Source organism: Ursus maritimus, unplaced genomic scaffold, assembly GCF_017311325.1.
Source record: "Ursus maritimus isolate PB19 unplaced genomic scaffold, ASM1731132v1 scaffold_1, whole genome shotgun sequence".
NCBI lineage: Eukaryota > Metazoa > Chordata > Mammalia > Carnivora > Ursidae > Ursus > Ursus maritimus.
In genome coordinates, this window is record NW_024423343.1 from 7,314,790 (window position 1) to 7,330,124 (window position 15,335).

Genomic DNA, 15,335 nt, shown 5'->3' on the forward strand with positions numbered 1-15,335 from the left:
TGGAGGTGAAGTTCTGTTCTTTATTGCTCTGCTGCACACAGGAATGAGGTGTTTGGTTCTGGGCAGGGAAAGAGGAACTCCTTTCAAGGCCAGTGGAGTAGCATGTCCTGAAGGAGGAGGCTGAGGTGACTTCCAGGACAGGAAAAAGCAGCCACGGTTAGGACCTCAGGGTGGAAGACCTGGGCCTCGACTTGTGGAGGGATTCCAGAAATGGAAGATGCTCTTTGAGGGAGTTGGGGACACCCCTTCTGCTGCAGTGGAAGTGAGAACACAGGTTTGGAACACCCCAGTGCGATCCAGGTATTAGCCGCATGGTAATCCCACAGGAGATCTAACACCGGGCATGGGGCTGGGGTTTCCTTCCTGACTAGTCACTTCCTACCTTGGGCACTTCTTCCCACGTTTGGTGCTAGCAAGTTACCCAAAGGCTACAGCTCCTTGTCCAGCCCAGGTAACCCTAACAGATACCCCACACCAACCCTTGTCCTGGAGTGTAGAGGGCCTGGAATCTGACCCTGCCCAGCCCTACACTCCTGGGACCACACTCTTTCTGCCAGGACCCTCTTTTCTCCATGCTAGAACAGGCCTTTCGTTAGAAGCCCATTATTTGGATCAAGTGGGACTTTGTAGCATCTTCCCACAGGCCACAACATGGCTCCTGGCATTCTTGAGACGTGAGACCCTGTGAGAATTGGATGAATTTCTGGAAGGTGCATACATGTGCAATGCTCTGGTTCAACAGTGAGGGGCTGATGCTCATGGGGCCTCTATGATACACCCCCTGGGGGAGTACCCACACTTAAGTCCCCCAGCAGTGGGGGCAGGGGGGCAGGGGCCATTCCTGAGCCCTATGCTGCTCTTGGTGGGGGAAGGGGGTTTCCTGGGACAAAGGAGAGGGGGTTACCATTGGTACTGGCCCTTGTCCAATTTATCTTTTTGAACCTGGTAAACATGCTGATTTGGATCATCTGTTCTAACTAGGGCGTTGGTTACCAGAGGTTATGTGGAATGAAGTAATTTAAAGAGCTTCGTGAGAACTGGTCAGTTTTAGAACAGTCCTTCCTAAGTGGAAACTTCTAACCCTCTTGTGTTTTGGGCAAGTGCTCATCCGGAGTATCCAGGAGGAGAAAACTGGTCTTAGCTGGAGCAGGAGTGGTCAGGAGTTCACGGAACTATGGAGCCCAAAAGAGTTGCTAGAAACAGTGAAAGAAGAGGAGGAGGAACAGTTTCCCTACACCAGCACCCACACCTAGGCCCAAGGTATCAAACCATCGCGGAGTGTGCAGACAGTCCCTCCTCCAGGCCTCCAGTCTTCTTTTCCACTCCGAAAGGACAGCCTTCTTCCCTGCCATGCCCTGAGCAGCTCAGCCACTATTTTAAATCTCTCTCTCAATCATAAAAGCTAGGCTTCCCGGGAAGTGTGCAAAACAAAGGACGTGACCAAGAAAGGAGAGCCAGGGCCAAATGGGCAGTTGGAGGGAGGCTGCTTGGGATTGCGGTAGGGTTGCTCCTAGGGCTCCCTGAGGTGTGGGGGATCCCGGGGGCGCTGGAGGGACGGGTCTGGCGCTCCCAACAGGCAGATGGGGCTTGGCTGGCCGCCCCGCCCCCTGCCCCAAATAACGTAGGCTCTGGTTTGGAGGGAGTCCCCACGGCTCTGCCCGCCTCTCCTGCACTCGCGGCCGCGCGTCAGTCTGCGCTGGAGCGCAAGGGGCGGGCCCTGGGCACTTCGGGGACAGGGGCGGGGACGGGACGGTGGAAGCCAGGGGAGTGGACAGCCGTGCGGGGACCCCGCGCACGCTCGCGGCTCCCGCTGGTGCCCCCGCGCGCACGTGTTGCGAGTTGTCGCCCGCCCCGCTCGCCCACACACGCACGCGCGGACACACTGGAGACACGGGGGCGCCACCGGGGTTGCAGCCGAGTCGCACCGCGGTGGGGGCGCGGCCCCTTTATTCGCTTCAGGAGGCGGAAAACTTTCTCAGCGCGACGACCACCAGCGCCAGCACCACGCAGGTGGCCAGCAGGGCGGCGATGACGATGGCTGCGATGGCGCCGGGCCCCAGCGAGCCTGCGGAGGACGGAGGGCCGGTCAGCCCCGCGACCTGCCCCCCCCCCCGCCCCCCGCCCGGCCGACCCGCCCGCGCGTACCGCCTCCCTGGTCCAGACGCTCCCGCGCCGTGCTGTCCTCGGGGCTCGGCTCGGCGGTGGGGGTCGGGGGCCCGGTGGCCGCGGGCTCCCGGGCGGGGCTGGTGCTCTCCACGGGGCCCTCTCCCGACGGCAGCTCGGCGGGCTCGTTCCACAGGGTGGGCACAGGCTCCTGTGGGCCCTCGGCTGCAAGGCCAAGGACAGGCGCTGGGGCGCAGGCGGCAGGGCCAGCAGGGACGTGGCCCCCGCTGTTAACCGACTGCGGAGGGGGCGCTGTGTGCGGGACTCTGGGGTCAGCACTGCACCAGTCCTCCCGTTTTACAGGGGCTCCAGGACCCCTATTGTGGCCAGGCTGCTTCTGAGCCCAGTGAAGACAGACTGATGGGGGGAGGAGGAGGGAGGGGGACCAACAGGTTCTCCTAGAAAACAGCTGTGAGGACCCTGAGCTGGCAGCAGAGCTTCAGGATGGCAGGAGCAGGGCACTTCACCTCTCCCAGCACAGCCTGCGGTCCTTCCTCTGAACTGCTGGGCTCTGAAGGCCTGGGTGAGATGACTGACACTTGTGAGAGATGCCTGCCAGGCAGGCAGGTCAGCCTTCACCCTGGAGAAGAGGCCAGGAAGGCGAGGCACTCCCCCTTCAAGAACCGGGGTTCCTGCCTACCCAGAGCCCCATGAGGGGGCTACTGCTGCAGGAGGTGGGGAAGAGAGGCAAACTCCTCCTTTGCTTCCCCTCCCTTGGCCTAACCTGGGCAGAGCCACACAGTCCACAGGACTTGGGGTCCAGCACCCACACATACCCCATGTTCTGAGGCTTAAATCCCAAGGGGACTCTATATCCTAAGAAACTGTGACGCCAGCATATTGCTGCTTCCAGACAGAACAGGGCCAGAGGGATGGGCAGGAGTGTCTGTGGTCAGTGTAAGGGAAGCCCCAAGAAAGGGATGATGACCCCCCCCCGGCCCCCATGCAAGCTGGGGCTCAATCAGCATATCAGTCTCTGTGCAGCATTTTATGCAGAGGCCTTTCTCTGCTCATGGGTTGGGAGTTAACAAGGTTTGGCGTACCCAGGGGCCTCAGGGAACGGGATAGGCTGAGACTGAGAGGCCTGTGTGATAACCCCACCCCATATCTCCACCTCCACCATGCCAGCCCATGCCAATTTCACTCCCCTCTCCACCAAGGATCCAGGTCTGAGGAGCCTCACAGCACTACCCCAACCCCGGACCCATCCACCCTTCGCAGACAGGAGGCCCCAGCCACCTCGTTAAAGTTCAAGACCAGGAGGCCAGCCTCCCCAGCCCAGCCCTGACCATCAGCTGTAGCAGGGTCAGGGCTCCCTAGTGCCTAATCTCAGTTGTGATCCAGGGATGCTCGGCCCCCATGCAGTCCCTAGAATGGGCTTAGCAGGCATCACGACACAGCATCTCCTGACTCCAGCTGCTTGGTGGCTAGGAACTGTTGTATCCCTGCCTCAGAGCTGAGAAAACCAAGGCTTAGGGGGGGGCCACTGGGAGGAGCGTTGCTGGGACTCTGAATCCCCCAGACGATGAAGTAGCAGGATGCACGCCCCCAGAAACCACCAGGGGAGTTGTGTCGTTCCTGCAGCCCCAGCCAGCCTGCCTGCAGGGCCCTGAGGCACCTTTGCCTCCACAGGCTTCACCCCTAAGAGCACCCTCTGGCACAGACAAGCCAGAGCCAAGCTGCTTTCGGACTCACCGGCTTCCAGAGAGGGGCTGTTCTGGGAAGACACAAAGGGATTTCTGGGTCTTTCCTGCTAATAGTGCCCACCTGGGGCCAATCACGAGGAAACATCAGCCAAACCCAAATTCAGGGTCAGTCTTAAAATAACTGTGCTTTCAAAAACATCCAGGTCAAGAAAGACAAAGAAAGGCTGAGGAACCGTTCCAGATCAGAGACCGAAGAGGTTGAACGCAGCATGTATTCCTGGATGGGGGGCGCACTACAGGGTTTACTGGGGAAGTATGACTGCGTAGCTTAGGTAACAGCACTATATTGAAGTCCATGTCCTCATTTGGATAGCTGACTGCTTATGTAAATATCCTTGCTCTTAGAAGCATTTAAGGGCCAAAAGGCATGATGTCTACAACTTACTCTCAAGTGGTCAACATTCAGATAGGTCAAGTGGGTAGATAGAGACACGAAAGGTGATCTAAGAGTCTGCTGGAGTTTCCTGGATTATTTTTGCAACTTCGATGTAAACTTAAAATCTCTTCCCAATCAAACTGTAGGACTCCCCAGGCCCTGCCCCTGCAGCCTCTCCCAGGCCTGGGCTGGATCAGTTCTGAGGCTCAGCTTGCAGGCAGGGACCACTGTCCTATTCCCCAAGGGTTACCCAAGCTGGCATAGCCAGGCCGACAGCCATGGCAAGGAGGCCTCCCGGGGCGAAAGGTCCCTGGCACACAGTGTGGGGGAAGCTTCCCGCTCGCAGGGCCTGAGGCTGAACCAAAATGCTGGTGTCTGGGAGCCACACTGGCCCCCCACCAACTGTGAAGACCATCCCGTGAGGGGGCAGGCCTCTGTTGTCACTGCCTGGGAAGGCAGGGGTCTGCAAGCCTCGTAGCTGCTGTGGTAAGTGCCAGGACCCAGACATGCTTGCCTCAGGCTCCCAGGGGCTGGGCCAGAGAAAAAGCCTGAGTATATCCACTCCTAGGCCCTGAGGTCTAAGGTTCACAGACTGCCTGTCTTCCCAGGAAATGGACAAACCCCTGGCCCCTACTCGCTCCCCATACACCCATGGCAGGGAGGCCACCACAGGGCTACTGGGTATCAGGCCCAGCATTGGGGCAGCATTTGGGGAATGAGCCTGCTAGCTCCAGGTAAGCATCTACCTCTGCCCTTTGCCAGAGCCCAGGAGCCATCTCTGGGGGAGAGTGGGCCACCCTCTGAGCAGGGCAGCTGGGGGGGCACACCCAGGTCTTCTCCCCTCCTACCCCCCAATGACCCAGCCTTACTCTGCTGCTCCCCACAGAAGCCTGGATCTTCCCTGCCAGACACACTGGCTCAGGCCACCTCATCCCTGCTGTGTGCACCCACCTCCAACCCCTCCTCCAGCACTGAACCAGCCTCTAAAGCTTGAGGGGCTGAACCCGTGGGCTTCCAAATAAAAAGGGCTGGGTCCAAAGCCTGGCTCTGTCACACTGTCACCCTGGGACCCCAGCAGACTGACTTCACTCCCCCCTCCCCAACTTCACTTCCCAACCTGTGAAATGGGAGTTGGACCATGTCTCTCTCGGCTTACAACAAGTAGTAAGTGTGCTGTCGTTGCCGTCATGAGCTGCGGCCTCAGCCCCAGGACCTCTCCGGCCAGACACAGGGCGGCCGGATCTGGGTACTCTGCATGTGCCACAGCTGACCATCACGGGAGACCCCCAGTGGCTCATCTGCACCCAAGCAGCCCGGGCCCAAAGGCCTGCTGGCTCCCGGCAGCTTATGCAGCCCGAACTGCAGCCTGGACTCAGCCACCAGCCTTCCAGCAAAGGAGGTACAGGTGCCAGGAAGAGGCCAAAGCATTTTCTTATCCTCATCTACATGTCTCTGTATTTTCTCAATTTGCTGTAATAAAAGGGGAAAACAAAGTTTAAAGGCAATAAACCCACCTTCCCCTCAAAATCTATCCTGGGGAGCCCTAAACAGAAGCAGTTGTCAGGGAGTTGGCTAGCAGGAGGGCCCGTCTGAAGAGGAGTGAAGATGAGGGAAAGAAAGCCAGGCAGAGGGACCAGCACAAGCAAAGTCATGGAGGACAGAGCCCACGGGCATGGAAGGTGAGCTGTGAGCCCCAAGGAGGATGTTAGGTGAGGACAGAGAGGTGGGTAGGACCAAGGGGGACCTGTGATAGACCTAAACTCTAAGGACCAGAGTTAGCAATGTCCTGCGACTCTGACCAAGGAAACCAGGAGAAGTGGGGGGCCTCGTGACACTGCCCACAGCATGGGGGGCTCTCCCCCAGCCCCACCGCCTCCAGCCGCCCAGCCTTTCGGTAAATAGGTTTGTTTAACACTCGCTCTGACCGCAGGGCCCCGAGGCCAGGCACCCGTGCTCACAGACAGTCTTTGTGCCAGCCATGAAGGGCCTTTTTATCCCTGCCCTGGCCTCACGCCTGCTCAACCGGGCCTGCTCCCCCTACCCCAGTAGCTGCAGCCACAGGCAACCGACAGGGAGGGCAGCAGGCCGGGCCTGGACCTCAGCCACGGGGCCACTCCTTCCCTGCCTGCCTGCTACAGGACCCCAGCCCACCGAGCAAAGGGCAGAGGGCCTGCTAGGCCTTGTACACACCTGCTCAGAGCTTCCAGCCCAGAGTGGGGTAGCTGAGAGCCTCCCAAACAACCTCCCTCCCAGAACGGCAGGAAGAACGACAGCCAGCCAAAACCCCAGCGACTCCGGGGTGGAGCTGGCCTGCCTGTTCTTGGTAGAACACGTGGAGGGAGGTGAAACCAGGTGAGGTCCTAGAGACGCCAAACACGTCCCCAAACATTCCTGTGGCAGCGGACAAAGCCCACCCACCCAGGCTGTATATGCAGTCTGATCCAGGGCCTCTGGCCAGCATCCTGGGCTGGAAGAGCTGGCTACTCAGGGAACAAGAAACTGGACAGGAGCTCCCCAGGCGGCCCCAGAACCTGGGCAGGCAGGCGCCAGCACCTTCACCTCTACCCACTTTGACCACCAGGCAGGGGTGGAGTGGGGTGTGGTGTGGGGGATCTGTAAGTACCACAGTCCCAAGATCTAGTCCACAGAAGATGCCACCCAACACTCAGGTCACTTTCCCCAATTCCTGGGGCATCACGCCAGCCCCCCGTCTTGCCCAGCTGGCACATCTCCCACATAAAGGGAGGCTGGGCACTTTCCCAGCCTATACGAGGAGGTGATTCTGCCCCAAGACCACCCTGCACCCAGAGGAGGGGCTGGGACATTTATTCACGTTCCCCCCAACATTTGCTGAGCACTCCAGGATGCCTGGCCCACCCTGAAAGCTCGTGTCTGAATTTGGTAGGCCTACAGTCCCCCACAAGGGAGGCAGAGCTACGACTTGGTTATTGCCACAATACGGATGAGGAGAGGTACAGAGAAGCTGAGAAACAGTTGGGAGACAGAGCCAGAAGCAAAGCCAGGCTTCTTCCTAGGGCATCTAGAGGGACCTGCACGCCCACAGGCAACTCACCATCACCCATTTCTTCCTGGTGTGTGTGCCTGAGTGTGTGGCTGTCCCAGCAGGCCTCACACCCCCAGCAACTCTCCCCAGGGCCATGCTCCGGTGGCTGGCATCCAGCTGCCACCCCTACGGATCCACAGACATTCCCCCAAAGCCCATGCTGCAGAGAAGGTCTCCAGGGTCTCTCCACCCACACCTTTCTCCAGGCCCAGGACCCCCCACCTCCCCCCCCAACACACACACACAGGGGCCCTGAAGTATCTCTCCTTTGGCCACCTCACGGCCAACAGAGACTGCTTTTTTCCCAGGAGAAAGACCATCCAGGACCTGTCTGTGCTTTTCCTCTCTCAGGCTTTGAAGCTGGCCTGAGCCAGTGCCTCCCAGCAGAGGGCCCTAGAGCCATGCCCAGGACTGGGGCTGAGGTCCAGGCAGCCTGCCACCCTGAATTTACTGGGAACCTTCCTTCTCACTGGACCCCAGACCCAGCCATTTCGACCTCAGTACTGAGCCTAAGTCCAGTGTCCTCATCACGGTTTTGCCAAGGAGTTTCAGGCCCTGTGCTCTTTCTGGAATTTTTCCCAGGTTGGGAATAATACCTGGGTCCTCACTCTGGAAGGACGTTTCAGAAAGGCAGCAGAGAAGGGTTGAAAAGTGAAACAGCAGGGTTCTGGGGTTTTCTGCCTAGGAGCCCAGGGCCTCTGGTCCCTCAGCTGCTTGCCCTGTGCCTGGTGCCTCCTCCTGACTCTCAGATCTGGAAGCCTTCAGATTTTAGCAGGCTGGCATAATCCCCATGTCCCCCAGGCAGCTAACATCCCTGGCCCTTCTCCCTACATCTCCTCCCTGCTTCGAGGGCCATTGTCCCCATGGCTGGCAATTTCCAGGATATCAACTCGGCTCCTGGCAGCCAATCTCAAAGAAGCCCTCCACAGAATCACCCCAAACAGCTGCCCTGTCTCCTGTGAAGGGCTTCTGTGCAGTGGGCAATGGAGAATCTGGCCCAAGGTGCTTCTTGGCCCTGGGCGGCTGGTGGCAGCAGAGTCAAGGGAGCACCCTTACCTGTGAGCACTGCAGGGGCCAGGACCCCGGAGAGGAGCAGCAGGGCCATGCGCAGGGCTAGACAGAATGCCATCCTGGCCTGTGAGGGAGCGTGGCTCGAGAGCTGGATGCACCGAGGACTGAGCTGGTTAACTTCAGAGCGGCGGGAAAGAGGTATCAAAGGCTGGGAAGGGTTTTCATCAATGCAAACTCTGTCCTCCTGGGACACCGTGCCCGCCCCCCACACATAAGCACGCGCGTGCGCTCACACACACACACAGCAGAGTTTACAGAACGGACTGCTTTCCTGAACTCCAAAGTAGCCCCACCCTCAGAGAGGGAAAGAAAGAGGAAATCGCTCTCTTTCCCTCCCCCCCTCCCTCTCTCTCTCTCTCTCTCTCTCTCACACACACACACACACACACACACACTCCTCTGGCACTGGAAATAAGATTCTCAAACTTCAATGTGCAAAAAGACTCACCCAGGGAACTTGGAAAATACAGATGCTTCCAGCACTGTTTCAGCGGGTCATGGGTAGGCCCAGGGATTTGCATTTTAGTGCCTATGGCCCTGGTTCGAGAGACTGAAGCCCAGTCAGCACTGCACAGAGTCTGCTCACTTTTGGGCTCTTGACGCCTGGTGGGGAGACAACACTCAACAGACCTTGATAATAACAGAAGCACTTTTAAAGCAGTTTCAGTGCAAACCCCATGTCATTAAATGCCCTGTTTCTTCTTCTTGTTCTCTGTTCTCCCAGGTGCCTGAGACTTGAAACACCACCTGTGTACTCCTGGCATCCATGTCCAGCCTGGGTCTGGTGCAGAACTTCAACCCTACCACTCATGGCCTCCCCAACAGCTCCATGAGTATCTAAAAATACGTCCAATTGAATGTGTCCAAACCAACTTTGACTCCAGTGCCTCCCCAATCCTGCTCAGTCAGTGGAACCCTAGCCCCAGACTTTCTAGATGTCCTAGCCACGTAATTAAAAGTCATCAAAAGCTTCTCTCCCTTACTCTTGTCTCATCTCTCAGAAAGTACTGCCAGCTCCCCTTACCTCACACACTTTGTGCTTTCCCCCTGTTCTTAGAAAAACCATCTTAAAGGCTTGCCTTGGCCCTGCTCACAGGGCTCCAGTTGAGCGGTCTTGACTAGGTTCCTCTAACACGCCAAACGTGGTCGTGTCGCAGGGCCTTTGCACTTGCTGTCCCATCTCCCAGAAAGCAGTCCCTTAGCTCATTACGTGGCTATCTCCATATCACCATTCAGGTCTCAGCTCTGATCAGTCAGCCTCCCATTTACCCATCACATCACTTAATTTCTTCTTAGCACTAATGTTTACATAAAGCTCTCATTTCTTTCACTTTTTTTTTTTTTGGGGTGAATTTTCTGAGGAATAACATATATACTGTGAAAAGCACAAATCTTATGTTTACAGCTTGAGGAACTTTTATGCATGTATACACCAGGACAAACACCACCCAAATCAATATGGAACATTTCCAGCACACCAGCAAGATCCTTTCTGCCCCCCGCCCCCCCACCCCGTCAGTACCTCCAAAGCATGATTCTGTCTTCTGTTACCACGGAGGAGTTTGGTCTACTCCTGAACTTCAAATAAATGGAATCATACGATATGAACTCTTGTTTCTGGCTCTTTTTGTTGTTGTTCAACATTCTATGAGATTCATCCACATTGCTGTGTGTAGCAGCTCATTGGTTTTTATTGCTTAAGAGTATTCAATTTATATGACTATGTCACAACTTAACCATTCTTTTACCCATTTTGTCATTTATCTGTGTCTATTTGGGTTATTTCTAGAACTTCTATGAATCCGGTTCCTGTGAATATTCTTGAACAGGTCTGTTGGTGAACATATCCACTAGCTTCTCTTGGTTAAAAATCTAATGATTCCAGAATGGCGAGGTCAGAGGGGAGGCAGAGCGTTAGCTTCTGCAGATGCTGCCGAGCAGTCTTCCCAAGTATTCATTCCAGTTTATACTCTTATGAGCAGTGTGAGCGTTCCAGTTGCTCCACATCCTCACCCACACCAGACACTGCTAGTCTTTTGTTTTCTAGTCCTCCTGATAGGTATGTAAAGGTGTCTCATTGAGGTTGCATTTCCACGACTAACACAGTTGAGCACATTTTCATATTTAGTGACCAAAGGCATATCCTCTTTTGTGAATGGTCTGCTCAATTTTCTTTGCCCACTTATTAGAGTGGTCTTTTTGCATTTATTTGTGTTTGGTGTGTGTGTCCAAGATAAACATCCCTTGTCAGATACAGGTATTGGTGCTGTTAGATGAAGTGTTCATAGGTTGTCTATCCCCACCCTGTGATTGTAAATCCCAGGATGGCAGGGGCTGTTTTACTTGCCAATGCATTTCTAAAACCTAGCACCACCGTGCCCAGCATGTAACAGGAACTCAATATTTGGATTCAATCAGTTGGGATTTCTGGGATACAGTTAACATGGAGCATCTTCTCACTTGTTTGTTCATTTGTGTTTTTTGCTCCCACTCTCCCATCCTCAACTTCTGTGCTCTGCAATGTAATGTAGCAACATAGTCAGATCCCCACACGGCACTTGAAACTTCCTTCCTAGCTGACTGCCTGTTAGCATCTGCCAATGGGAGGCACTCTAGTGAGATGCAAGGCGGGAGGGGAGAAGTGACCCTTCCTGACGGCTGTAAGAACATCAGGGACTCAGGGTCAGGTAGTGGTGGCTTCGGGGGCAGCCACATCAAGTTGGAAGTGCAGGTTCTGGGTCCTTGCCAGGAGACTTAGTCAACAGTGTTATGGCCTCTGAGGAATCTTTCTCTAGCCCTGGCTGATGTCAGTTGCCTAGGTGCAGTTGTCAATTTATGAGCAACCTCCCTTTCCCTTTTTAGCTCCTTCGGGCCTTTAGACACCCCAAAATATACCCCTGCATTATATCTCTTCTGTCTTAAATACCTAGAGTGAACTCTGTTTCCAAGTCAGACGCTGACCAATACAGAGCTTTGCACCAGGAATGGTCCTAAGTAACAGGCCCTCAAAGATGTGTTTCTGAGTTTGGTTCACCACCATGTTTGAGCCTGAATTGCAGGGAAGATCTCATTGCCAGTGGAAAATCTGATCTGGTAACGTATGGCATACCATAGATTAAGACTATTGGTTGTTTTTGCAGGAAATGCCTATTGAAGACAAGGCTTGAAAGACCAAGTAGATAATGCACTTGATGTTTACAGTCGTGATGACGATCAACAGGATAGTCACATGAACTGGCTACTTTTTACTGCATTTGGGTGCTCACAGAAAACAACAAATTCAGGCTTTAAATTTGAAAGTCATGATCAGAAAAGTAGAGCCCTTCTGTGGCAGTCTTTAAAAAAATATCGTATTTCTTGTGCATACAGGGCATAACTGGCTGCAAACCAGGCCCCAAATCTGTGTGAGCTGCAGAACTACACTCTTGAATTCACAGCTGCGCCAATTCTCTTAGGTGAAACCTATGGCACTAATTGGAAAGGAGTGAGTGAGGCCTTGAGATTCCCCCAAAAGGGAAGTCTGGCAAGTATTAATTGTTCAAGCAAGAATCAATGGCTGCTAAAACTAGTAGATAAAAGTCTGATGAGGAGGGGCACCTGGGTGGCTCAGTCGGTTCAGCATCTGTCTTCAGCTTAGGTCATGATCACGTGGTCCTGGGATCAAGCCCCACGTTGGGCTTCCTGCTTAGTCGGGAGACTGCTTCTAACCTCTCCCTCTCCCTCTGCTCCTACTCCCTACTCATTCTCTCTCTCTCTCAAATAAATAAATAAATAAACAAATAAATAAATAAAATCTTTAAAAAAAAGTTTGATGAGGAATTGGATACTTAAAAGTCTCAAAGTAACTCCTGTAAAGAAAAAAAAAAAAAGAATTATAGTGGAGAAACTTGGCAGACACCACCTTAATCAAGCAATTAAAATTAACATCACCAGTAATGGTTCAAACAAACATCATCATGACATGATACATCGAGGACATAATATCACTTCTGTATTATTCCCACCCAATCGCATAATCTCAACCAAATCCTGAGAAAACACTAGACAACCCCAAATTGAGGGCATTCTACAAAACAACTGTCCTGGACCCTTAAGTGTCAAGATATGAAAGACAAAGACGGAGGAACTGTTCCACATCAGAGGAGACTCAAGAACATGACAACTAAATATAAAAAGTGATCATGGATAGCATCCTGCACCTGTTTTCTCCTTATAAAAGATATTAGCAGAACAACTGGTGAAATATGAATGAAACCTGGATATTAATTAGTATTATATAATTTATTTCCTAATTTTAATAATTACACTGTGGTTATGTAAGAAAATGTCCTAGTTTCAAGGAAACAGGCCCCGAAATGTTTAGGGGTAAATGATATAACGTCTGCAGCTTGCTTCTAAATGGTTCATAAAAAAATAATTACAGAGAGTCATTACTGAGAAAACCTGATTATCCAGAAAAACTGATAAAGCAGATGTGGTAAGATGTTAGCAGATGGGAGTGAAAGTCATGGTGGAGTTCTACTGTTCTTGCAAGTTCTAAGTCTTGAAATTATTCAAAATAAGGTCCCCTCTTCCCCCCAAAAGTCACTATTTTTCAATGACAATGGAATAATAGGACCTAGACAATGACCACTGAGGAATGTTAAAAGTGCTACATGAATGGTCAACAGAATGGTTATAATGGGTGAGTCAAAATGGGACAGCCGGACGATACCACCTGCTGACACGCCTGAGGGATACAACAGGATGCACACCATGCCAGCAGTTCAGTATTCCCAGAGGGCAAGGGAGAACCCGAATGCAGTCAAGCCTCTAGATCTGACTCCTCATTTACAGAAAATGTGAGAGAGATGAACAAACTGACACTGTAGAGATGCTCCTTGCTGAATCCGACAGACAGGATGTTCCATGGATAAATGATCCAGTTTTTTCAACTTTGTTTTTGAGGAGGAACTAGATTGCACCAAATGCAATTCATGAGTTCATTTTGACTTTGATTCGAACTTTTGTAAAAAGACACCTTTCAGACAATCTGAGAAAATCACACGGACTGGGTTTAGATATTAATTATCAACACTGTTAGTGTGATAATTGCATGTAGTCTGTTCTTTTTTTGAAAAGGCATCCTTATCAGGGTGCCTGGCTGGCTCAGTCAGAAGAGCATGCATATCTCTTGATCTTGGGATTATGAGTTCGAGCCTCGTGTTGGGTGTAGAGCTTGCCTAACTTAAAAAAAAAAAAAAAAAGGCATCCTTATCTGTTACCATGCACCTCACCAGAAAGGCTAGAATTGACAACACAAGAAACAAAAGGTGTTGGTGAGGATGCAAAGAAAAAAGAACCCTCTTGCACTGTTGGTGGGGATGCAAACTGGTGCAGCCACTGGGGAGAACAGTATGGAGGGTCCTCCAAAAATTGAAACTAGAACTACCCTGTGATCCAGTAATTGCACTACCGGGTATTTACCCAAAGAATATAAAAGCACTAATTCAAAGGTACACATGCACATCTCTTTACAGCAGCATTATTTACAACAGCCAAATTATGAAAGCAGCCCAAGTGTCGATCATACATGAATGGATAAAGATGTGGTAAAAATACATACAATGGAATATTATTCAGCCATAAAAAATGAAATCTTGCCATTTCCAACAATGTGGATGGGGACAGAGTATAATGCTAAGTGAAGTCAGAGAGAGACAAATACCATGATTTCACACCATGATACCATATGTAGAATTTAAGAAAAAAAAAAACAAATGAGAAAAAGGAAAAAGAGAGAGAAAAAGAGAGACAAACTAAGAAACAGACTCTTAACTAGAGAGAACAAACTGATGGTTACCAGAGGGGAGGTAGGTGTGGGGGATGGGTGAAATAGGTGAAGCGGATTAAGAGTACACTTATTCTGGGGGCGCCTGAGTGGCACAGCGGTTAAGCGTCTGCCTTCGGCTCAGGGCGTGATCCCAGAGTTATGGGATCGAGCCCCACATCAGGCTCCTCCGCTATGAGCCTGCTTCTTCCTCTCCCACTCCCCCTGCTTGTGTTCCCTCTCTCGCTGGCTGTCTCTATCTCTGTTGAATAAATAAATAAATAAATAATCTTAAAAAAAAAAAAGTACACTTATTCTGAACACTGAGTAATATACAGACTTGCTGAATCACTATATTGTACACCTGAAACTAATATAACACTGTATGTTAACTATACAGGAATTAAAATAAAAATCTTAAAAAATAAATTCTTCTTTATAAATAAAATCAAAAGGTGGATTAAAAAGAACAGACATGAGATCTCTCTGCCACCCAAAGACATAGCAAGAAGATGCCTGTCTGCAAACCAGGAAGAGGGCCCTCACCAGACACAGAATCTGCTGGTACTTAGATCATGAGACTTCCCAGACACTTCTAAGACACTAGTCTACTTCTATGTATGCTTGAAATTTTTCATTAAAAAAAAAACCCTAAACTTGGGGGGGAAAAGCTAATTAAAGACAAAAGTTACAATAACCTCAGGACTATTAAGGACACAGACCCCTCAGGAATGAAGGTTCTGGTCACCCCACCACCTGAGGGGCTGGTGGGGGGCAAAAGAACATGGAATGGGTAGTAAGAAAGAAGTTGTACAAATATCACCCACAGCCTTTTGACCTGGTACAGAAACTGCTACAGAACTGTAGCAGCTATGTATATTTTATTCACGCTTATTTTAGGGGTATTATCCTCTTCTCAAGAGGATTTACTTTTTTAAGATTTTAAGTAATCTCTACACCCAACGTGGAGTTCAAACTCACAACCCCAAGATCAAGAGTTGCACGCTCCACCAACTGAGCCAGCGAGGGGCTCCTCTCCTTGCTTCCTTTATATACGTAGATATAAACCAATTTTTCTATTTTTCCATCCTCATATTCATACATACATACACACACACACACACACACACACACACACACACACAC

The 15,335-nt window shown here is 51.7% G+C and overlaps 1 protein-coding gene across 1 annotated transcript; it reads right to left on the reverse strand.

Moving 5' to 3' along the window:
• Window positions 1-2: 2 nt before the first annotated feature.
• On the reverse strand, window positions 3-12,039 carry SNORC (secondary ossification center associated regulator of chondrocyte maturation). Its single transcript, XM_040638937.1, has 4 exons — window positions 8,829-12,039; window positions 8,366-8,497; window positions 2,146-2,328; window positions 3-2,065 (listed from the first exon to the last, which is right to left on the reverse strand). Exons 1-4 carry the CDS (start codon window positions 8,899-8,901, stop codon window positions 1,956-1,958), a joined length of 498 nt encoding a protein of 165 aa, XP_040494871.1. The 5' UTR covers window positions 8,902-12,039; the 3' UTR covers window positions 3-1,955.
• Between the last annotated feature and the right edge of the window lie 3,296 nt (window positions 12,040-15,335).

What these genes read in the sequence shown, in the direction of transcription:
- SNORC (XM_040638937.1), bottom strand. Translation starts at nt 8,901, where the DNA reads ATGCAAATCCCTGGGCCTACCCATGACCCGCTGAAACAGTGCTGGAAG. An exon ending in GTATTTTCCAAGTTCCCTGG is followed by an intron (nt 8,498 to 8,828) that starts GTGAGTCTTTTT and finishes GCCGCTCTGAAG; the next exon opens with TTAACCAGCTCAGTCCTCGG. An exon ending in GCGTCTGGACCAGGGAGGCG is followed by an intron (nt 2,066 to 2,145) that starts GTACGCGCGGGC and finishes CGTCCTCCGCAG; the next exon opens with GCTCGCTGGGGCCCGGCGCC.